At 56.8% G+C, this 22,413-nt stretch overlaps 3 protein-coding genes across 25 annotated transcripts in view; all 3 read left to right on the top strand.

Annotated features, from left to right (window-relative positions):
• Window positions 1-428, top strand: part of SUGP1 (SURP and G-patch domain containing 1) — a 47,164-nt gene extending 46,736 nt beyond the window's left edge. For all 5 annotated transcript variants that reach the window (XR_012428595.1, XR_012428597.1, XR_012428596.1 and 2 more), the window contains one exon: window positions 269-428. Coding sequence is in view for 2 of the 5 variants with exons in the window: in XM_005588537.5 (XP_005588594.3) it covers window positions 269-295 (27 nt within the window). In the remaining 3 variants the exon portion in view is untranslated. The remainder of the gene's footprint in view (window positions 1-268) is intronic.
• A 3,254-nt stretch (window positions 429-3,682) lies between these two features.
• TM6SF2 (transmembrane 6 superfamily member 2) lies at window positions 3,683-13,381 on the top strand. 19 transcript variants are annotated; one of them, XM_005588535.5, is made up of 11 exons: window positions 3,683-3,828; window positions 4,372-4,527; window positions 5,756-5,859; window positions 6,412-6,509; window positions 6,578-6,681; window positions 7,086-7,168; window positions 8,394-8,518; window positions 9,085-9,186; window positions 9,460-9,552; window positions 10,582-10,701; window positions 12,621-13,381. In XM_005588535.5, the coding sequence occupies exons 3-11, from the start codon at window positions 5,775-5,777 to the stop codon at window positions 12,828-12,830; spliced, it is 1,020 nt and encodes a 339-aa protein (XP_005588592.3). In that variant the 5' UTR covers window positions 3,683-3,828; window positions 4,372-4,527; window positions 5,756-5,774; the 3' UTR covers window positions 12,831-13,381. The 19 variants fall into 19 exon arrangements, 17 of the variants coding, with proteins under 17 accessions (XP_005588592.3, XP_005588591.3, XP_073882614.1 ...); XM_005588534.5 differs by lacking the exon at window positions 4,372-4,527; XM_074026513.1 differs by lacking the exon at window positions 7,086-7,168.
• Window positions 13,382-14,668: 1,287 nt separating this feature from the next.
• HAPLN4 (hyaluronan and proteoglycan link protein 4) lies at window positions 14,669-21,714 on the top strand. The gene is made up of 5 exons (XM_005588533.4): window positions 14,669-14,743; window positions 15,861-15,978; window positions 16,250-16,612; window positions 18,529-18,861; window positions 19,175-21,714. The coding sequence occupies exons 1-5, from the start codon at window positions 14,741-14,743 to the stop codon at window positions 19,564-19,566; spliced, it is 1,209 nt and encodes a 402-aa protein (XP_005588590.1). The 5' UTR covers window positions 14,669-14,740; the 3' UTR covers window positions 19,567-21,714.
• Window positions 21,715-22,413: the final 699 nt, after the last annotated feature.

Here is a 22,413-nt window from a genome sequence, read left to right as displayed (position 1 = left end):
TCCGCCTCCCGGGTTTACGCCATTCTCCTGCCTCAGCCTCCCGAGTAACTGGGACTACAGGCGCCCGCCACCTCGCCTGGCTAATTTTTTGTATTTTTTAGTAGAGAGGGGGTTTCACCGTGTTAGCCAGGATGGTCTCGATCTCCTGACCTCGTGATCCGCCCGTCTCGGCCTCCCAAAGTGCTGGGATTACAGGCTTGAGCCACCGCGCCCGGCTGGAATTGCTGTCTTTAGCGCTAATCCCCTCCTCCTGTTTTGCCTTCTGCAGAACAACCCTAGACGGCCTTACTACTGAGTGTTCTGGAAATACGTACTTTCTGAATGACCAACCGTCCCTGGACTGTGGAATGTTCCGGCCTGCATTTCTGCCCACCCCTCCCGTTGTCACGAGTGCCGTGCCGTGTAATAAAGTCCCAGTGCTCATCCACTGCAGATGCCTGGTCCTGTTGCAGGAAGCACCTCCTGTTAGCAGCGGGACAAGGCTGGGCACAGAGTACAAGATGCTGTCTCGGGGCTTTCCTTCTTGGCCTGTGGAGTCTCCATCCCTGCTCAGCTTGGGTTGCACTGGAAGGGAGGAAGGAAGAAAGCTGTTCTCAGCATAATAAAGTTGGAAGGCCAGGTGCGGTGTCACACGCCTGTAATCCCAGCACTTTGGGAGGCCAAGGCGGGCGGATCACCGGAGGTCAGGAGTTCGAGACCCGCCTGGTCAACATGGTGAAACCCTGTCTCTACTAAAAATACAAAATTAGCTGGGCATGGTGGTGCACACCTGTAGTCTCAGCTACTCGGGAAGCTGAGGCAGGAGAATTGCTTGAACCTGGGAGGCAGTTGCAGTGAGCCGAGATTGCACCACTGCACTCCAGCCTGGGCGAGAGAGCAAGACTGTAATAATAATAATAATAATAAAGCTGGAGACCTGGCCACTCCTGGGCTAAAGGAATGTCAGGAACTTCCCAGCCTAGCACTGTGCTGCAAGGGGAGGTTGGGGAGGGGTCTCCAGGCAGGGCCCCCCCTTCCCTCAGACCTGCAGGGGCAGGTGGCTTCTGGGCACATCTGTGTGCTCTCCTGGCAGATGGTGCTGGCAGGGCCCAGCACACAGGTGATGGCTGTGGCCCTTCAGGTCCCACCAGTGTTGTAGGCACACGAGTCCGTGGGGCTTGTGTCATTAGAGGACAGCCATGTGGATGGATGTGCCATGCCAACATGTCAGACAGCTCCTGAAAGGAAGGGCCTCAGAGCCAGAGTTTTGGAGGCAGGAGGGTAGTCCCCTGGGCCACCGTGTGTGCCAAGACCCCCACATCTGCCCCAGGGCCAGAGCCCCACATTTGTGCCTGAGTCACCCTGGGATCTTGTTAAGCTGCAGGTGCTGAGTCAGCTGGTTGGGCAGGGCCCTGAGAATCTGCATTTCCATCTGCCTCCCCCCCATCTCCCCACACACACCCAGTGGGTGCTGCCCAGCCCCTGCAGGCACCAGGGGCTCCCTATTCACATGCTTGGTGTGGAGTCGGGCTCCTGGGCCAGCCTGTGTTCACACAGCCATTCAGCAAACACTGGGTTTTTGCTGTGTTTGTGTGGGGACCAGGTGGACAAGATCTGCCCCAGTCAGCCAGGCTGCTGGGGACGAGGTCTGAGGCTGCTACTGAGAGGAACCAGGGAGCTGTGGTGGGGCGGCCTGCAGAGTGTCTCAGTGGGGTCTGAGACCAGGGAGGTGCCAGGGGCAGTGGCAGAACCAAGGCTGGGGTGACATGCCACCCTTTGTCCCCTCCTGACGCTGTGGCTGAGGCAGAGCAAGGAGTAACATTGGTGGGCTTGGCCTGGGTGCCCATACATGGGGCCTGCCCAGAAGGCAGTGGGCCAGGACCCTGAGCACAGCAGGGTAGCTCTCTGCAGCCAGTGGTTCAGGAGACGGGGAATCCTGGGGCTTGGTCCCAGGCATTCAGCTGTCCAAGTCACTTCTCAGTTCTCAGCGACATGGAGGCTCACCAGGCTCAGAACATGGACTTTACCCCCTGGCAGGGGATGAGGCCTCCAAATGCTATGTGCGTGTGCAGGTGCATCCTGTACACGGGACAAGGCCAGGCCCCTAGGCTGAGCCAGGCACAGACACCCTGGCCCTGTGTGGAGAAGATGGGGTGGGGGTGGCAGGCAGGGCTGCCTGGAGGAGGGGATGCTGGGACACGCTTACAAGAAGGCTCATTTTGCAGACAAAGCAGGCCTGGGGGGTGTTGACTGTGCTAAAGTTGGGGAAAGTCCAGGGGAACCTGAACTTCACCCATGGGCAGTGGGCACCTGGGGAAGGAGGCTGAGTCAGACTTGTGGCCAGAAGACTCTCTTGTTGCCCAGTTGAGAAAGACCTGTGACCCAGTTGGCATCACGCTAAGGGGCTGCATGCAGAAGGAGCCTGAGGTAGGGGTAGGGGTTAGAATTTGTGCCAGCTGCAGACTGGGCTCCCGTGGGGCAGGTGTCAGGTGGGCATGGTTCACCTTGCTGTCTGCAGCATCCACAAGTACTCCACATGGGCCAGAGGGTGGTTGGAGGGGTGACGAAGACAGATGGTCTCCTCCTTATTCTCCCTGACAACACTGCGGCCCCCTCCCAGCTGTTCAAAACCTCCCACAGCCTCTCACAGCTGTCTCGCTTCTCATCACACCCCAGCAGAACCGACCTCCTTTCCGCTGCTCATTTCCAAGCCTAAGCCATTTTCCTCCCTGCCAGGAACACCCTTCCCAAACTCTTCACCAAACTGGCTCCATCTCGATATTCTAACTTCAGCCCCCACCCCCTAGAACCCCTTCCTTCTACCCTCTCCCCCACATGAAGAACCCTCAACCCGGGACTAGCCTGCAAAAGGACAGCCCTGGAGTCAAAGCCTCACACTAAAAGACCCCTCGCGGTGGCTCACGCCTATAATTGCAGCTCTTTGGGAGGCTGAGGTGGGAGGATCTCTTGAGCACAGGAGTTTGAAACCAGCCTAGGCAACAAAGCGAGACCCCTGTCTTTACAAAAAATAATTAGCTGCACGTGGTGGTGCATACCTGTAGTCCCAGCTACTTGGGAAGCTGAGGTGGGAGGACCACTTGAGGCTGGGAGTTCAAGGCAGGCCACTGCACTCCAGTCTGGGCGACAGAGTGAGACCTCCTCTCAAAAAAAAAAAAAAACTTCACACCTGCCTGGAAACACGTTTACATTTGTGGTGGCCACTGTGTGAAAACTCAAATCTAAGCCCACTGAAAGGCATTTTGCGCCCAAGAGCTGGATGTTGCTCTATCAGCGCGCACAGGCAATGCCCACTTGATGTTTGGGTGGGGAATGCAGGGGTTTAGAAGGGCAGAGTCCAGGAGAACGAATTTCCTTAGAACGAAGTTGTGGGGCAGGGGAAAGAGCGGGCATGCCAGGACCTCCAGGGCGTACCCCTTGGCCTAAGAGCAGAAACATCCCGAGGTGTTGTGTCCCAGCCTTTGACAGAGAGGGAAACTGAGGCTGAGCAGCGGGACGGGTGTCGATGGTGAGGGGCGAAGGGGCGGGGCAGCTGCCAGGGGGAGGACCGGGGAGGGGCCTTGGAGGCTCCCTGGGAACACGCAGGGCGGGTCACGGCCGCCTGCCCAGGGCGCAGCGGGGGGCGACCTTTGTGCGGGGCGGGTCCCTGGCAGCCCCGGCCGGGACGCGCCGCCAACGAGGAGCCGAGCGCCCTGGAGAACGCCCGGGGCTGAGCCGGGGTCCAGCCGCCGCCGCTATGGACATCCCGCCGCTGGCCGGCAAGATCGCGGCGCTGTCGCTGAGCGCCCTCCCGGTGTCCTACGCGCTCAACCACGTCTCGGCGCTCTCGCAGTGCGTGCGGGGAGGGGCTGGGGCGGCCTTAGGGGACAGTGGGGGCGGGCAGGGGCTGGGAGGACCGGAGGTGGGCTGGAGGGAGGATGCGCGGTCCGCGGACCTGGCTCCTGCGAGCCCTGCGCCCCAGCTCAGCTCCGACCCGGCAGGATTGGGCCTGGGCCAGAAGAACGCCCCCGTCTAACCGGAAGTCCCCTTTCCGCCGTGCTGGAGGCTGGGGTGTGGCCGCTCCTGGGATGTTTGGGGCCTGGGGAGAAGGAATGATGAGGAGAGTTCCCACAAGCCAGAGCTTTCGAGGGTTTCTGGGGTTTTCCCAGGGATGGGCCCTGCGCAGGCTCCAAAGTCGCCAAGGGTAAAAGTATTGTCCCAGATAAGGCCCCGGGTACCTGGCTCCTGTTGACACACACACACACACACACACACCCTGCTCCATTGCCTGTCTCAGGCCTGTGACTTTCCCCTTGTTCAGGACTGGCTAACCCTGTGCCTAGACTCAGTTTCCCCTACTGGTTCCTGTTCCTGGTCCCTGTCTCCTAACCCTAGATCCTAGCCCTGTGGGTCCAGCCACCGGATAGCGGGCATCTGCAAGCCCCTCGCACTTCTAAACCCAGCTCAACCCAAGCCATGGGGTGGAGAGAGTCTTAACCATGGGCCTGCTCCCTGGGTGGGAATACCCATCTCCATCTCCTGGGATCCTGGGTAAGCCTCAGTTCCCTGATTAGTGTCATGGGCACAATCCTAGATCTCATCTCATAGTTACGGTTCAGGATTACAAACTGTGTACAAAGATTTGTCCTGGTCTCATCTGAGTACTATAATGTCATCGTTAGATGGGGTCAGGATGGAGATCTTGGGTTCTGAGGGGATCGTGAGAAAACAGGGGCCTGGAGAGTGATGGACAGAGTCTTGCTGTGTGACCCTGGACAACTGGACAGTAATCCCATCCTCTCTAGGCCTGGATTTGCCCACCTGGGTTGAGCACTGCCCAGAGACCTGGCTTCTGTTATCTATGCAACTGGTCGACCTGTCTTATCAGGTTGAGGGGGCAGATCAGGGCAGGGGTAAGGTGGAGTTAATAGAGGCATTTGGACTTTAGCTGGGAGGAGCTGGGAGTGTCAGACAGTGAAGTCTACAGAACTGAGCACTCGAGACCCTGTGGCTTGGGAGCTGGGCCTGGCCACAGAGGGACTTGACGTTGCCGAATGACTGAACAGACTGAGTTAAACACATAACAAATGATGGGATAAATGGTAAAGTCAGAAGCGGCAGACCAGGCGTGGTGGCTCACGCCTGTAATCCTAGCATTTTGGGAGGCCGAGATGGGCAAATCACCTGACGTCAGGAGTTCGAGACCAGCCTGGCCAACATGGTAAAACCCTGTCTCTACTAAAAATATAAAAATTAGCAGGGCGTGGTAGTGGACACCAGTAATCCCAGCTACTTGGGAGGCTGAGGCAGGAGAATCGCTTGAACCCAGGAGGCAGAGGTTGCAGTGAGCTGAGATCACACCACTTCACTCCAGCCTGCGTGTCAGAGCTCCATCTCAAAAAAAAAAAAAAAGAAAGAAAGAAAAGAAGGGGCTGATGAATGTCCCCTCTGTAGCTGGCTCAAGTTAAACAGTGATCCTTTCTGGGGAGTCAGGGAGGGCTTCATGGAGGAAGAACAATGTGGATGCGCCGTGAAGGATGAGTAGGAGTTTGCCAAGTGGAAAAGGCTTCTGGAAGCAGTTTCCAGAAGGAAGAAACAGCCTGGGCAAGGGCCTGGCACAGGATGAGAGCAGTTTCAGGGAACAGCATTGATGGATGAACAGACACTTTAGCCTCTTCCCCTGGGGCTTCCAGGAGTCTGCCTCTTCCCCTACCAGGGAGAGTGGGGCAATGCCTCAGCACTGGGCCTGGCGTCCCTGACTTGGTCTCCCTCTCCACAGCCCCCTGTGGGTGGCATTGATGAGCGCCCTAATCCTGGGTCTGCTCTTCGTGGCAGTCTACAGCTTGTCCCATGGCGAAATCTCCTATGACCCACTCTATGCTGGTGAGTCAGTGGGAAGCTGTGGGGAAGAAGACTGTCCAGGCAAGGGCCTCCACCCTCAGACTTAGGGGCCATCGAAGGTCCTCATCCATCAGACTGGGGGCCCTTTAAGAGCTCCCATCAGACTGGAGACCTCAAAGAGATCTGAACACTCCCATTAAACTGGGGAACTTCAAAGAGCCTCCCCCTTGAGACCTGGGGCTCCTGAGAATAGGGACTGCGTCTCCCCCATCAGATTGGAAGCTCCTGAAAAAGAGTGTACTGCCTCATCACTTTGAGATCTCCTGAGGGCGGGGACTCCCAAAGGCAGGCACTGGGCCTCCCAATCAAACCAGGGACTTCTGAGGGCCAGGCTGGGTCTCCTCCATCAGACATGCAGAATGAGGCGGGACAGTGGTCATGCAACCTTTGGGGTTGGGACAGGGACTGGGCCTGGAGTCCTTGCCTGAAATAATCTCATCCCTGACCTTAACTTCAAGCCCTGCCCACACTGAGCCCTAGCCCCACCCGTGTGTGTCCCCTCCCACACCTGACCCAGCCGCCTACTCACTGCAGTCTTTGCCGTCTTCGCCTTCACCTCGGTTGTGGACCTCATCATCGCTCTTCAGGAAGACGGCTATGTGGTGGGCTTCATGGATTTCTACACCAAGGAGGTACTTGGGGGACAGCCAGGGATCCCCCTGCCCCACTGCCCGTCTGAGCCTCCCTCCTGCCCCCACAGGGAGAGCCATACCTGCGCACAGCACACGGAGTCTTCATTTGCTACTGGGATGGCACCGTTCACTACCTCCTCTACCTGGCCATGGCCGGCGCCATCTGCAGAAGGTGCAGGAGCCAGGGAGAGGGTGACCCCTGACCCTGGGAGAGAAGTTTCATCCTCAGATGGGGCCCCAGGGCAGGGTGGAGCCAGAAGTGTCTGTAGGAGAAATCAGGATGCTCCTCTAGGACTCCAGCCAGGGGTGGCCGGGAGAAGGTTCCAGGAAACGTTTCAGGTGTAGATGGTGGCGTGGCATTGCTTATATCCACCCTGTGTCTGGGCGGTCACTTCTTTTCTTGGACAGAGGGTCTCACTGTTCATTCCCCTGTTCAACTCCCTGTTGTCCCTTCCATCCTGGGCAAAACTGAAAGGCACCCAGAGCTGGGAAGCCCATGGTGGTCTCTGGGCCCTGGCTGGGGCTCTGAGATTATGGAGTGACTACCTGCTGGTCATCCCTCCATCCCCTGCCCAGGAAGAGATACCGGAACTTTGGACTGTACTGGCTGGGTTCCTTCGCCATGAGCATCCTGGTGTTCCTTACAGGAAACATTCTTGGTAAGGACAAGGCTTCGGGAAATCTGGTCTCTCTTGGGCTAGGTCCCTGCCCTGCATCTAGAAGCAACCCCATTGGATCCTCCACCCCTTCCCTGATGTCTGCAGAGGCCCCACCTCCCTCTTTGCGTGTCCGCAGCCTCAGTCAGCAGCCCACCCCTTTCTGGTCCCCATTTCCTCTTGAAAGGTGGGGGAACCCAAACTCTGCTTCCTCCCCAGGCAATGGTTCCCAGCACCGGGGGTTTGACCCAGAATGCTCTTGACACAGGAAGGGAATTTTAGGATGAATCCTGGGGACAGGGTGAAAGCTTCAGGAGTAGGGCTTGGGAGGTAGAGCAGTGAAGGCAATCCGGGAGGCTGGCATGGCAAAACCTCAGCAGAGGGAACACCCAAGGTGTATTCATAGAAAGCAGAGAACCCACTGGAAGGTAGGATCCATATTCAGAAGGTAAATTGAGGCAGGCTAGGCTGAGGAGCATGGACATCATCCTGTGGGCACTAGGGAGCCATGGAGGGTGGTGGAGCTTGAATGAGGATGGTATTTCTTTTTTTTTTTTTTTTTTTTTGAGACGGAGTCTTGCTCAGTCACCCAGGCTGGAGTGCAGTGGCGCGATCTCGGCTCACTGCAAGCTCCGCCTCCTGGGTTCACGCCATTCTCCTCGCCCGGCTAATTTTTGTTTTGCATTTTTAGTAGAGACGGGGTTTCACTGTGTTAGCCAGGATAGTCTCGATCTCCTGACCTCGTGATCCGCCCGCCTCAGCCTCCCAAAGTGCTGGGATTACAGGCGTGAGCCACCGCGCCCAGCCGAGGTGGTATTTCTGAATCGAGATGTCCAGCCAGAGAGACCGGGTGCGCTGGCTCACACCTGTAATCCTTATGTTGCTCAGGCTGGTCTCAAACTCCTTGGCTCAAGCGATCCGCCTGACTCATTAATCACTTAAGCCAAGGAGATCAAGACCAGCCTGGGCAGCATGGTGAAACCCTGCCTATACTAAAAATACAAAAATTAGCCAGGCATAATGGTGTGTGCCTGTAATCCCAGCTACTTAGGAGGCTGAGACAGGACAATTGCTTGAACCTGGGAGGCGGAGGTTGCAATGAGCCAAGATTGCCCCACTGCACTCCAGCCTGGGTGACAGAGCAAGACTCTGTCTCAGAACAAACAAACAGACAGACATCCAGCAGGGTTCTGGCATGGCTGACGCCCTCTTTCCTGCACCATGGCAGGCAAATACAGCTCCGAGATCAGGCCTGCCTTCTTCCTCACCATCCCCTACCTGCTGGTGCCATGCTGGGCTGGCGTGAGGGTCTTCAGCCAGCCCCGGGCGCCAACCTGCTGCACCGCCAACACGGTGAGTGCCTTGCCCCTCTTAGGCTTTGTCCCAGCATGCCTGAACTTTCCCCGTGTGAGTTGCTTTTGGTCAAAGACTTAGTTTCCGTGGAAGGATCTCCTTTGTCATAAGGAAGAAGCAAGGGCTGGGTGTGATGGCTCATGCCTGTAATCCCAACATTTTGGGAGGCCAAGGCTTGAGGATCACTTGAGCCCAAGAGTTGGAGACCAGCCTGGGCAACACAGCCGGACCCTGACTCTACAAAAAGTTAAAAAATTAGCCAGATGTGGTGGTGCATGCCTGTGGTCCTAGCTACTTGGGAGGCTGAGGTAGGAGGATCACTTGAGCCCGGGAGATTGAGGCTGCAGTGAGCTGAGATTGTGCCACTTCACTCAAGCCTGGGCAACAGAAAGAAACCCTGTCGTCTCAGGAAAAAAAAAAGAAGGAAGGAAGGAAAGAAAGAAAGAAAAGAAAGAAAGGAAGAAAAGAAAGAGAGGAGCCTTAGGAGCCTTTATATACCTTTTGAATACCTACTGAATACCTCTCATTGACTACCTCTCATGCTCTGTTTCTCTCCCCTGGGGCAGGTGCAGGAGGAACAAAGAAAGGGACTCCTGCAGCGTCCGGCTGACCTGGCCCTTGTCACATACCTCATCCTTGCTGGCTTCTTCACTCTGTTCCGGGGCCTGGTGAGTCCACACTAGTTAGTCTCTCCATCCCCTCTGCCTCCAGTCTCCCTTCCCTGACCCACCTCTCCCACGCTGCCCTTCTTCCTGTTTGATCATCCAAGGAAGTTCTTCATCAAGTCTAACCTGAGTGTTCCATGACAAAGCCCCATTTCTCCCAGCCCAATTTGAGCTGGGCTGGGAGAGGCCAGAGCAAGGGGTGTGGACCTGGAAGGGTGGGGGAAGTTTCCTGTGGGAGGGATGTCTGAGGGTTCTTGGTATGTCTGTCTGCTCCAGGTGGTGCTTGACTGCCCCACAGATTCCTGCTTTGTCTATATCTACCAGTATGAGCCATACCTGCGGGACCCTGTGGCCTATCCTAAGGTGCAGGTGAGAGGGGAGTGGGGAGAAGACCATACCCCTGCCTTGGGTAGGGGTCCTCTGGGCCTCTTTGAAGCAGGTGCCAGAAGCACAACTCAAGCAGGCAGAAGGTCATATGGAATTTACTGTCCTACCAAAAAAAGGCCAGATGTGGTCTTCAGGTATGACTGGATCCAGGTGCTCGAGGTGCAGATTCTGGGCTCTTCTTTTCTTTTCTTTTCTTTTTTTTTTTGTTTTGTTTTGTTTTTTGTTTGTGTTGTTTTGTTTTGTTTTGTTTTTGAGACAGAGTTTTGCTCTTGTCACCTAGGCTGGATTGCAATGGCGTGATCTCAGATCACTGCAACCTCCACCTCCTGGGCTCAAGTGATTCTCCTGCCTCAGCCTCCTAAGTAGCTGGGATTACAGGCGTGCGCCACCACACTCGGCTAATTTTGTATTTTTAGTAGATACGGGGTTTCACCATGTTGGTCAGGCTGGTCTCGAACTCCTGACCTCAAGTGATCCACCCACCTCGGCCTCCCAAAGTGCTGAGATTACAGGCGTGAGCCACCGTGCCCGGCCTCTGGGCTCTGCTTTCTTTGCATGGCTCTGCTCTCAGGCAGTCCTTTCATGGGGTAGCAGAGAAAGCCTGTGGCAGCTCCAGGCTTCCATGCACCCCACTCAGCCACCCCAGAGCATTGTGAGCCCTTATTACCCCTGAGCTTAAGCACAAGTCTTAGGCAGGCTCAGATTGACCCAGCCTGAATCACTTGCCCATCCCTTACTGAGCATCATGGACAGGGGGCTGGAATGCTCCGACTGGCCAGGCCAGAGTCGCATGCTGCTTCCAGAGAAAGGTTGGTAGGTTTGGTGTATGTGTTTGGCGGGTGGTGGCAAGGATCTGAAAGGGAAATAGGGGAGCACTTTGCAGAGAGCCTGGATGGGGTCTGAGGCCATCCAGATCCTTCCTCAGAGCCTCCACCTCGGGGGTCTCAGGAGACCCACCTGGGGTAGCTGCTCATCTCACAGGCTGGTGCCCCTCTCCTCCCTCCCCTGCAGATGCTGATGTACATGTTTTATGTCCTGCCTTTCTGCGGCCTGGCTGCCTATGCTCTCACCTTCCCTGGTTGTTCCTGGCTGCCAGACTGGGCCTTGGTGTTTGCTGGAGCCATCGGCCAGGTGAGGTGGCAGGTGGGTGGTTGAGCAGACTTGTGGAAGGGAATTTCTGTCTACTCATCAACGACTTTGGTGTCTTCCCTGGGCACTGTAATGATGGGCCCCCAAGAGACCCCAGCCCCAGGCCCGGTATCCCAGGATTCCCTAGTCTAGGGGAGACAAAGCCAGATACAGACACTCCAAGCCCCATGAAAAGAGGGACAGGGGCTGTGAAGGATTCCAGAAGGGAAAGGTTATCTAGAAGCAGGGGTCATAGGAGCTGGGCTTTGATGTACGGGGATGAGTTCTCCAGGCAGGGAAGGGCATACCAGGAATGGGAACAGCATAAGGAGAAGCACAGAGGGAGACAGTGATTTAGCAGGGCCGTAACATGGGTAAAGGCAGAGATAAGAGAAATTGGCAGCTAGATGCTGAAGGCTTTGAACTCTGGGACTGGGGGCTTGTACTGAGGGTGATGGGGAATTTGAGGAGGTGTTTGAGCAGTGGGGACCCAGTCAGAGCTAGGAGCCTTTTTCTGGGTTCCTGATGAAAAGTGCTAAAGCCTGGGCCCCGGCCAGGGAAGTAGGGACCAGGAAAACGTCTAGAATCCACAGGATTTGTGCCAAGACCTCTGGGATGGGGAAGACTGGGAGGAGGATCTGGAACCAGGTCAGAGAGAGATGGGGTGCAGGGCCCAGGAGATTGGGTTAGGCAAGTGGGGAGGGACTCACAGACAAGTGGACGAGCATGGGGGAGGGGGGGACAGAGAGGACACATAAGGGTAGGAATCTTTACAGACAGGAGGCCGGGCGAGGTGGCTCACACGTGTAATCCCAGCACTTTGGGAGGCCGAGGTGGGAGGGCTACTTGAGCCCAGGAGTCTGAGACCAGCCTAGGCAACATGGCAAAACCTGTCTTTACAAAAAGTACAAAAATTAGCTGGGCATGGTAGCACGTGCCTGCTGTCTTAGCTACTCGGGATGCTGGGATGGGAGGATTGCTTGAGCCCAGGAGGTTGAGGCTGCAGTGAGTCATGGTCGTGCCACTGCACTCCAGCCTGGCCAACAGAGCAAGACCCTATCTCTAGATAGATAGACAGATAGATAGATAGATAGATAGATAGATAATTAGATAGAAATTTTAAAAATAAGCCAGGCATGGTGGCTCACGCCTGTAATCCTAGCTGGCACTTTGGGAGGCCAAGGTGGATGGATCGCCTGACCTCAGGAGTTTGAGACCAGCTTGGGCAACATGGCGAAACCCTATCTCTATTAAAAAATACAAAAAATTGCCGGGCGCGGTGGCTCACGCCTGTAATCCCAGCACTTTGGGAGGCCGAGGCGGGCGGATCACAAGGTCAGGAGATCGAGACCACGGTGAAACCCCGTCTCTACTAAAAATACAAAAAATTAGCCGGGCGCGGTTGTGGGCGCCTGTAGTCCCAGCTACTCGGGAGGCTGAGGCAGGAGAATGGCGTGAACCCGGGAGGCGGAGCTTGCAGTGAGCCGAGATCGCGCCACTGCACTCCAGCCTGGGCGACAGAGTGAGACTCCGTCTCAAAAAAAAAAAAAAAAAAAAAAATACAAAAAATTAACTGGGCGTAGAGGTGCACGCCTGTAGTACCAGCTACTCAGAGGAGGTTGAAGCATGAGAATCGCTTGAACCCAGGAGGCAGCAGAGGTTGCAGTGAATGGAGATTGCACCAGTGCACTCCAGCATGGGCAAGAGAGTGAGACTGTGTCTCCAAAAAAAAAAAAAAAAAAAAAAATAGAGAAAGACAGATAGATGGACTGGAGATGGGAAACAGGTAGATGAGCAGAGCCCAAGAGTTGAGGATGGGCATCCCCTGGGTTCTGCCTGACCTACCTGGTGGGCCGTCGGTGATGCTGGGATTTCGGTTCCTTCCTGGCCCCTGACATCCATCTTTCCTGTTTGGCTACCAGGCACAGTTCTCGCACATGGGGGCTTCCATGCACTTGCGCACACCCTTCACCTACCGTGTGCCTGAGGACACCTGGGGCTGCTTCTTCGTGTGCAATCTGCTGTATGCACTGGGCCCCCACCTGCTGGCCTACCGTTGCCTTCAGTGGCCTGCATTCTTCCACCAGCCGCCACCCTCCAGCCCCATAGCCCTCCACAAGAAGCAGCAATGAGAGGGCTATGGACTTAGGACCCAGGACTCTGTTTACGCGCCCAGCCAGCCCTACCTGGGGAAGCGGGGGTCGGGTGTTTTAGAGACAGGAGGGACATCTCCAGGTGTTGTTAGTTCTGGCTATGGTGGTTTCAGTCCAGTGGGTGGGATGGAGACCAACAACCAAGTGTTCCTGCAAGGAGCGCCTCTCACAGCTGTCACCATGCTTCAACCCCCACACGACGCTTCCACCCCTTCCAGAATTTACCCATCATCCCCCCGTGGATCCTTTTAGTAAAAACCCTTTCAATTTCCAAAATATCACTGCCTAAGTGTTTCAGGGTGCAGGGACGAGGGACCCTCTTCTTGGCCCCCGTGAGGGCCCATCCATCACTGCCATCGTGGTTGCCAGGAGCAAGAGGTGCTGGGATGGCAGAAGGCGGCCTCTGGTTGGTATGCATGGCTCCATCTTCCAGATGGGAAAACCGAGGCTCAGTATGGACAAGAGACCTGCCCAAGGTCACAGCCAGAGAGAAAAGTTCCTGCTCTACCAATAAATCATAACCAATAGCATATGTTTATTAAGCACCTACTGTATACCTTGACTGCTACATGCTGGATCTCACTCCTTATTCCAGATGGGGAAACCAAGGCTGCAGGTGAAGGTCCTGGTCTGAGACCATTACCCTCCTCAGTCCCCAAGGCATGGTTGAGCTGAGACGGAGCCCCAGCGTGTTGGACCACAGAAACCTCAACCCTGCCTCTGCTATCTGGTCGAGTTGGGCTCATTTTAGGGGAAACTGAGTCCTGGAAGGAAGCCAAGGTGTTGGGAGAAAGACTCAATGTTTCCTAGTGTTTGATTTTTGAAGTTGGATGAAAGGCCATGTTTAGGGGTGACTTGGGCCTGGAGTAAATCAGGGACTTGACTAGATGTCCCATTTTCTTTTCTTTCTTTTTTTTTTTTTTGAGTTGGAGTTTTCGCTCTTGTTACCCAGGCTGATATGCAATGGCACGATCTCGGCTCACTGCAACCTCCACCTCCCGGGTTCAAGCAATTCTCCTGCCTCAGCCCCCTGAGTAGCTGGGATTACAGGCATGTGTCACCACGCCTGGCTAATTTTATATTTTTAGTAGAGACATAGTTTCTCCATGTTGGTCAGGTTGGCCTTGAACTCCTGACCTCAGGTGATCCTCCTGCCTTGACCTCCCAGAGTGCTGGGATTACAGGCATGAGCCACCATGCCCGGCCTAGATGTCCCTTTTCTTGCCCCTCCCAACCCCTACCGGAGATCTACGGTATGTCTGGCTATTGGATCTTCACCAAAGAGTCGGCAACAGGCTCAGAGAGGCCAACTGTCTCCATCAAGGTCCCACAGCCAGTGAGGGGCAGACTTGGATTGGGGCCTGTGGCTCCATGTCACAGCAGAGTGTGATTATCGTGAGGCCCCCCCCTGCACAGTGAGCACCTTTGGGGTACTGGAGACCAGGACTCCACTATGACTACCCAATGGACAGATGGGTAAACTGAGGGCTGCAGGTCAAATGATCTCTTTCACCAGATCCCCCAGGTCCCCTGCCAAAGCACAGTAACCATGATAGAAGACTCAGCCCCCTCCTCCATTTCAAAGACGGTTAAACTGAGGCTCAGAGAGATTCTTCGCTGGCCTAAGTTCAGCTAGCAGGGCGAGGGAACTAGCTCTGCACTCCAAGCCCAGAGCGCTTCTTTCTCCGCCCGCGCTCCAGCCACCTCTCCAGGGGAGCGTGGGCTGCCGCGGCCCCTTTAACACACCCCGCCTTGCTCGCCTTCCTCCTCCCCTTGCAGGCAGACGCCGGGATTGCGCCGCCTGCAGGGACCTGCCCAGTCCTAACCGGGTGTGCCGTGAGCGCAGTCCGGGTGCGTAGGGGCCGCTCGGCGAGGGCCGCGCGGGCAAGATGGTAAGTGCGGCTGTGGGCGCGGATGGTGCGTGCCCCGTCTCCCCAGTCTGGGATTCTGTATGTCTCTGTCTCTGAATCTATATCTCTCCGAGTTTCTTCTGTCTCCTCCTTTTCTCCGTCTCTCACCCTCTTTGATCTCTCTTTTTGGCACTCTCGGTTCTCTCCGTCTCCATCTCTCCCTGCTTCTCTCCATCTCTGTCACCCTCTCTGCCTTTTTCCTCTTCTCTCCGTTTCTCTCTTTACCTGCCCCTATCTCTTCCTCCTCTTCTCTAATTCTCTCGGCCTCTGGCACTCTCCGGTCTCTCCCTCTCCCTCTGCCTCTCTGTCTCTCCCTCTGCCTCTCTGTCTCTCCCTCTGCCTCTCTGTCTCTCCCTCTGCCTCTCTGTCTCTCCCTCTGCCTCTCTGTCTCTCCCTCTCCCTGTCTCTCCCTCTGCCTCTCTGTCTCTCCCTCTGCCTCTCTGTCTCTCCCTCTGCCTCTCTGTCTCTCCCTCTGCCTCTCTGTCTCTCCCTCTGCCTCTCTGTCTCTCCCTCTCCATCTCTGTCTCTCCCTCTCCATCTCTGTCTCTCCCTCTCCATCTGTCTCTCCCTCTCCATCTCTGCCTCTCCGTCTTCCCTTACCCTTTTTCTGTGTCGCGCACTCTCTTCTCTGCCTCTCCCTGCCTTTCTCTCTGTCCCTGTTCTCTCCCCGCGTCTCTCCCTGTGTCTCTCCAGCTCTCCCCCCTCCCTGCCCGCCCCGGCCCGGTTTGCTGCAGTCTCCTGGCGCACGGATAACCTTGCTGCCGCCGCTCCTCCAGCTCTTCCCCACCCCCCCATCCCCGGCCCGGGCCAGGGCCAGAAGGGGGCGGGGGCAGCGAGCCTCGGGTTTTGGGGCGGGGGTGATGAGGCGGGATCTGGGGATCTGGGGCCAAGGGAGGGGGGAGTCTAGGGGCGTGGGTTCTTGCAGGAGCGAGGATGTGAGGTCCCAGGAGGAGGAGGGGGAGTTATGCGGGACCCCGGAAAGGGTGGGGGCATGGGCGTGTGCGAGGTCCTCGCTGTGGGGAAGGCAGGCCCGGGAGGGAGCCAGGCCTCCGAAAGGCCAAGGCTGGGGGCTGGACTGAGCCCTGTGCCCGTCCCCCAGGTGTGCGCTCGGGCGGCCCTCGGTCCCGGAGCGCTCTGGGCAGCGGCCTGGGGCGTCCTGCTGCTCACAGCCCCCGCGGGGGCGCAGCGTGGCCGGAAGAAGGTCGTGCACGTGCTGGGTGAGTCCGGGCCGCTAAAAAGTGGTCTTCTCCGCGAAAAGCAGAAGAGGCCAAGTGCGGAGAGGTGTAGGGGGTAGGGCGTTCCTGACGTCCACGGTTCCCCCAACCACTCCCCATCTAAGCCCCTCGCCCTCTCCCTGAGCCCCTGGACCCTTCTGATTCCCCGACCCCCGCCCGAGTCTTCCCACCTTCCCCTCCCCAGAGACCCCTTCCCCAGGGCCCCCCTTCTGCCCCTAGGCCCCTTCTCTGAACCCTGCTTGGTTGTCCGCAGAGGGTGAGTCGGGCTCGGTAGTGGTACAGACAGCGCCCGGGCAGGTGGTAAGCCACCGGGGTGGCACCATCGTCTTGCCCTGCCGGTACCACTATGAGGCAGCCGCCCACGGTCACGACGGCGTCCGGCTCAAGTGGACAAAGGTGGTGGACCCGCTGGCCTTCACCGACGTCTTCGTGGCACTAGGCCCCCAGCACCGGGCATTCGGCAGCTACCGTGGGCGGGCTGAGCTGCAGGGCGACGGGCCTGGGGATGCTTCCCTGGTCCTCCGCAATGTCACGCTGCAAGACTACGGGCGCTATGAGTGCGAAGTCACCAATGAGTTGGAAGACGACGCTGGCATGGTCAAGCTGGACCTGGAAGGTGATCAGCCGGTGGGGAGGATAAACCTTGCTTCTGAGGAAGGAGGGGGACAGGGATGGCAAGGGACATAAATCAAATCAAGTTGGCCTGCAGGCATTTAGAGGGTTGGTGGGGTAGAGCCCCCATATCTAATTCTGGGTGATTTTCCTCCCCATGGACATTGGCGATGTCTGGAGATAGGTTAGGTTGCCACATCTGGAGAAGTCAGTTGCTACTGGCCTCTAGTGGGTAGAGGCCAGGGATGCAGTTAAACATCCTACCAGGCACAGGATAGTCCCCCACAAAGAGTGATCCAGGCTGGGCATGGTGACTCACGACTGTAATCCCAGCACTTTGGGAGGTTGAGGCAGGCGGATCACCTGAGGTCAGGAGTTCAAGACCAGCCTGACCAACATGCTGAAACCCCATCTCTAGTAAAAATACAAAAATTAGCCAGGCATGATGGTGCATGCCTGTAATTCCAGCTACTTGGGAGGCTGAGGCAGGAAAATCTCTTGAACCCTGGAGGCGGAGGTTGCAGTGAGCTGAGATCGTGCCACTGCACTCTAGCCTGGGCGACAGAGCCAGACTCCATCTCAAAAAAAAAAAAAAAAAAAAGTGATCCAGTCCAAAATGTCCACAATGAGGACACTGAGAAGTCCTGGGATAGGATTCAGGCACAGTGAGATCCAGGCACTCACACCATGTCAGGAACCATCCTTCTGCTCTGCTTCCCAGGTAGGCTTTCTTCTGACAGGTTTCTCTTTCTGTAACCAGACCAGAGTGCCTAGGCTTAGCGACTGATTTCCTAGGAGCAGCAGCTAGAGTCCCAGAATTGTCCCTCACTGGCTCAGCTTGAGTCATGTGCCCAACTGTGAGCCAATCACTGTAGCTGGAAGGTGGGATGCTCTGATTGGCTGACCCTGGAGCTGGGAGGTGGGGTTTCTATTTGAAGAATTCCCTCCCATTTGGTTGGCCTTTTTCAGTTCACTTTAGAAGATTCTAGGTGAGATTTCAGGGCCCTTGCTTGCTGACCTCCCTAACAATAGCAAATAACAATAAGAGCAGCAGCTCTCCTTTACTGGACATTTTCTATGTGACAGGTGCTTAGCTGAAGAGTTCTCAGGAGTCTCTAATTTAATTTCCTAAAAACCCCAAGGGAGACGGCTATTGCCAGCAGACCGACAACAGGCTCAGAGAGGTTACAGCCTTGCCCAGGACAGTGCTAGTTGGTGGCAGAGCCAGGATTCAATCCCCAGTCTGTCAGCTCCAGGTCTTCTCCCTGGCCCCTGTCTGCCTCTTTCCTGGGTGCCCCACTCACCCCCAACTCCCATCCCTCAAACACAGACGCATAAAATACTTGAGCTGAACGGACTGTGAGTCCAATGAGGGACAAGTTCCAAAGTCATCAGAACTGAAGGTAGAAGGGAACCCAGTGGGTCCTGCCTTGGACAATGCTGGGGGAATCAAAGGGGTCTTCACCTAGGGCCAATCTTCCAGGGGATCCTAGTCTAGGAAAGTCAGCACTGAACGCAGGCTCCGTGGGCTCAGGGCTGGACCACAGGGAGGGACCCAGTACTGGGGGAATGTCAGAGGCACACAGGACTGAATGGAAGAGGGTTTGGGAGTTGGGTTTTGAAGGATAAATAGGAGTCCAACAGGTAGAATAAGGTGGAAAGAGCATGAGCAAAGGCCTCCAGCGGTAGAAGGGGATGGACACAATAGTATGTTAAGGGGGAGGGTCAAGTGAATCCCAAGCTTAAAGCGAAGAGAGCCAGTTATGTGGGGTGTGAGCTGGGGAGGGTCATGGTCAGGTCTGAGGCCAGAGTGAGGAGTAGACTGGAAGGTCCCGGTTGAAGAGTCATATAGCACCCCAGACGTCAGGTGCATGAGGGTGGGCTGAGGTGAACCGGCTGATCCCGTGCGCCCCCTGCCAGGCGTGGTCTTTCCCTACCACCCCCGTGGAGGCCGATACAAGCTGACCTTCGCGGAGGCGCAGCGCGCATGCGCCGAGCAGGACGGTATCCTGGCATCTGCAGAACAGCTGCACGCGGCCTGGCGCGACGGCCTGGACTGGTGCAATGCAGGCTGGTTGCGCGACGGCTCTGTGCAATACCCCGTGAACCGACCCCGGGAGCCCTGCGGCGGCCTAGGAGGGACCGGGAGCACAGGGGACGGCGGTGATGCCAACGGGGGCGTGCGCAACTACGGGTATCGCCATAACGCCGAGGAACGCTACGACGCCTTCTGCTTCACGTCCAACCTGCCAGGTGCGTAGGCTTCATCCCCAGACGGGCCTCTGCCACAACACTACCCCAACCCTGGGGCCTTCTTCCCCACCCAGCTCTTAGCGATCAGAAACAGGAGACCCCTCTCCCAAGAGTGCTTAGGTGAAACACACACCGCCTGGCACCAACACTGGTTGGGCCGAGGCTGGGGTCCCAGGCCGCAAAGGAGGAACTGTTCCTGGATCCCGGAGCCGAGGGCCAGAGTCCTGGGCTGCATGCGAGGGGCAGTCCTGAATCCCGAGGCTGGGTCCCAGGAGCCGCACTAATAACCCACCCCCCCACCCCATCCCCGCAGGGCGGGTGTTCTTCCTGAAGCCGCTGCGGCCTGTACCCTTCTCTGGAGCTGCGCGCGCGTGTGCTGCGCGTGGCGCGGCCGTGGCCAAGGTGGGGCAGCTGTTCGCCGCGTGGAAGCTGCAGCTGCTGGACCGCTGCACCGCGGGTTGGCTGGCGGATGGCAGCGCGCGCTACCCCATCGTGAATCCGCGCATGCGCTGCGGAGGCCGCAGGCCTGGTGTGCGCAGCCTCGGCTTCCCGGACGCCACCCGACGGCTCTTCGGTGTCTACTGCTACCGCGCTCCGGGAGCACCGGACCCGGCACCCGGCGGCTGGGGCTGGGGCTGGGCGGGCGGCGGCGGCTGGGCAGGGGGCGCGCGCGATCCTGCTGCCTGGACCCCGCTGCGCGTCTAGGCTGGCAGCAGGCGGACAGCCAGGGCGCTTGACCACTGGTCTAGAACCCTGCGGTCCCCTGGAGGCTGGCCACGCCTCTGAAGCCCTGGACACTGGCCACATTCCCTGTGGTCCCTTACAAACTAACTGTGCCCCTGGGGTCCTTGAAGATTTGGCTAGTCCTGGCAGAACAGTACTTTGGAGTTCCCTGGAGCCTGGCCAGCCCTCACCTCTTCTGGACAGAGGATTCCCCCAACTCCCCAACTTTCTCCATGAGGGCCACGCCCCCTGAGGACCTCAGGAGGCCAGCAGACCCAGCAGGCTCCTGAAGACTGGCTACGCCTCCTGAGACCACTTGGAAACAGACCAACCGCCACCGTGGTCGCCTGGTGGCTGGACCCCCGGGATTGACTAGAGACTGGCCGTACATCTTCTGCATCTCACTGGAGACTGAACACTCGTCCCTTGCGGTCCCGTGGACACTGGGCCTCCTCCTCCTCCTCCTCCTCCTCACCTGGAGAGACTACAGGAACTTCAGGGTCACTCCCCATGGTCACATGGAGGTTGTGGGCCGAGGAGCTTGTTTTCCCTTATGGTGACCTGAGCACTGGAGACTCCCATTCTCCCCCTCTCCCTGAGAGTCCCCTGAAGTTTCTGGGTAACAGGGCCCACCCCTCTAGTTTCACAGGCAAGCACCTCTATCTGCCACCTCAGACTGACACACAGCCTGCTGGCTCACTTACTGGGGGCCACGTCCCACCCCTCAGATATTTCTTTGAAGGCAGAGCAAACCCACCCTGTCCTCTGACATCCTTTTCCCAACTGTCACCAAAGAGACCATCTTCCCAGCCCTGGGGACCCGTAAGATCCATGTCACTCATTATGGAGAGCAGCTGCCCTGGGTCCCACTGTCACCAAGGCAACCAGTCCTGCTGCTACCTGTCACCTAGAGTCACATACCCCTTCCCTCATCAGGTGTACCCATGAAGAGGGTGCCGCCCTCCTCCAGCTGTAACCACGGATACCACACATTTCTCATCTCACTGGCCCCCGCCCCAGAGACCTCCAACTCAACTTCTGACTGTCGCTACCCTGACCCACCGCCATGGAGATCACCCTCCCCGAAGCTGTCCCCAGGGTGACACAACATCCAGTTCTCTGGCTCTCACCATGGAAACAAACTGTCCCTGTCCCCAGGCCCACTCCAGTTCCAGGCCACCCTCCAAGCTCCACCCCCAGGCGGCTTGGACCCCACCACTGTTGCCATGGTGATCAAACTCTGGTGTCCAAGGTAACAGAACACCTGTCCCCCTAGGCTTTTCCTTGTGGACAACGGGGCCCTGTTCACCAAGCCGTCACCCTAGAGACTGTCAATGTCCTCATGACAACCAAACTTCCAGCTCTCAGGAACTTCTCATTGCAGGTCAGAAGTCCTGAGTGCCTCCTACTGGGGCTACCCTACTGCACTCCTTCAGGGGCCTGATGGCTGCCCCTTCCCCAGACAGGGCTGGACTTCTGGAGCTGCTAAGCCACCCTCTGTTTGCACGTTAACTCTATGCCGGATAGCAGCTGTGCACGAGACAATCTTGCAACACCCGGGCATGTTTGTCGTCGTCCTACAAATGAGGAAACCGAGGCTATGGCATGCCCTGGCCTTTTTAGATATGCGAGCACTGAGCTCCTCTTTTGTCCTCTGAGACCCCATCTCCATTCTCACTGAGTTGCCCTCTCCTTCCCTGACCTCCACCCACATTTCCCTCCTTAGAGATCCAGGAGGGATGGAACGTTTTTAAACTTCAACACCCACCAGGCTCTAAGTGGTCCAGCCAAAGTCCTCGGCGTTGACAGGCAGCTGGGGGGACACGATCCATGGACAAGGCCATCCCGGCCATGGGAGACCCCAGTCCTGAGGTCTTGCCTGCAGGAGTACTGGGGTCCCCCCTGGAGCCCTCTTTACTGTCACGTCATCTCTAGGAAACCTATCTCTGAGTTTTGGGACCAGGTCGGTTTGGGTTTGAATCCTGCCTTTTCTTGCTCACTGTGTGACCAAGTGACAAAATCCTTCTGAACCTGTGTTCTCCCACTGTACCAGGGCTGTTTGGTCCCCGTGAGTGCCAAGCATACAGGAGGGGCTCAATAAATCCTTGTTTCTTTTGATGAATGAGAAAATGAGGCAGCCAGTGGGTAATTCCTTTATAAATGCACTTTGGTAGATAAGATGTTACAAGCTTGGGGGGCTTGGGTTTTTTTTTCCGTTTTGTTTTTTTGAGATGGGGTCCCGCTCTGTCGCCCAGGCTGGAGTGCAGTGGTGCAATCTTGACTCACTGCAACCTCCACCTCCCGGGTTCAAGTGATTCTCCTGCCTCAGCCTCCCGAGTAGCTGGGATTACAGGTGCCTGCCACCACACCCAGCTAATTTTTGTATTTTTAGTAGAGAGAGTGTTTCACCATGTTGGCCAGGCTGGTCTTGAACTCCTGACCTCAGGTGATCCACCCACCTCAGCCTCCCAAAGTGTTGGGATTACAGGCGCCTGGCCAGGCTTGGTTTTTATTCCCTTGAAAAGTGGTGTCCTTCATTCATCCCCCACCTCCCCAATCTCTCACTCCTCTTTCTTCCTCCATCCTGTGTCCACTCTCTCCCTTGAGCCACCTACCATGGGTCTGCTCCTTGTCAACTCTGTCCTGACTGGGCCATTGACAGGGCATGAAATTCGGGAAACTGGATGGGGAGTTCCTGTATCAGGAAGGGAGAGATGTTGCATACTTTCCCTGACATAAATATGTGGGCTCAGGGTGGGGACTGAGGAAGCACTGGAAGTTTCTAGGATACAAACAAAGCATGAAGAGAAAAAATAGCATAAGGTCCTG

This window comes from Macaca fascicularis, chromosome 19 (assembly GCF_037993035.2).
Source record: "Macaca fascicularis isolate 582-1 chromosome 19, T2T-MFA8v1.1".
In the NCBI taxonomy this organism is placed as follows: Eukaryota; Metazoa; Chordata; class Mammalia; order Primates; family Cercopithecidae; genus Macaca; species Macaca fascicularis.
Note: the sequence above shows the minus strand (reverse complement) of the source record. Positions and strands in the feature narration are given on the sequence as shown.

Coding starts and splice junctions, on each gene's coding strand:
- HAPLN4 (XM_005588533.4), top strand. Junction 15,979..16,249: donor GAAGGTCGTGCACGTGCTGG/GTGAGTCCGGGC, acceptor GGTTGTCCGCAG/AGGGTGAGTCGGGCTCGGTA. Junction 18,862..19,174: donor CTTCACGTCCAACCTGCCAG/GTGCGTAGGCTT, acceptor CCATCCCCGCAG/GGCGGGTGTTCTTCCTGAAG.
- TM6SF2 (XM_005588534.5), top strand. CDS start 3,734: ATGGACATCCCGCCGCTGGCCGGCAAGATCGCGGCGCTGTCGCTGAGC. Junction 5,860..6,411: donor CTATGACCCACTCTATGCTG/GTGAGTCAGTGG, acceptor TACTCACTGCAG/TCTTTGCCGTCTTCGCCTTC. Junction 9,187..9,459: donor TCACTCTGTTCCGGGGCCTG/GTGAGTCCACAC, acceptor TGTCTGCTCCAG/GTGGTGCTTGACTGCCCCAC.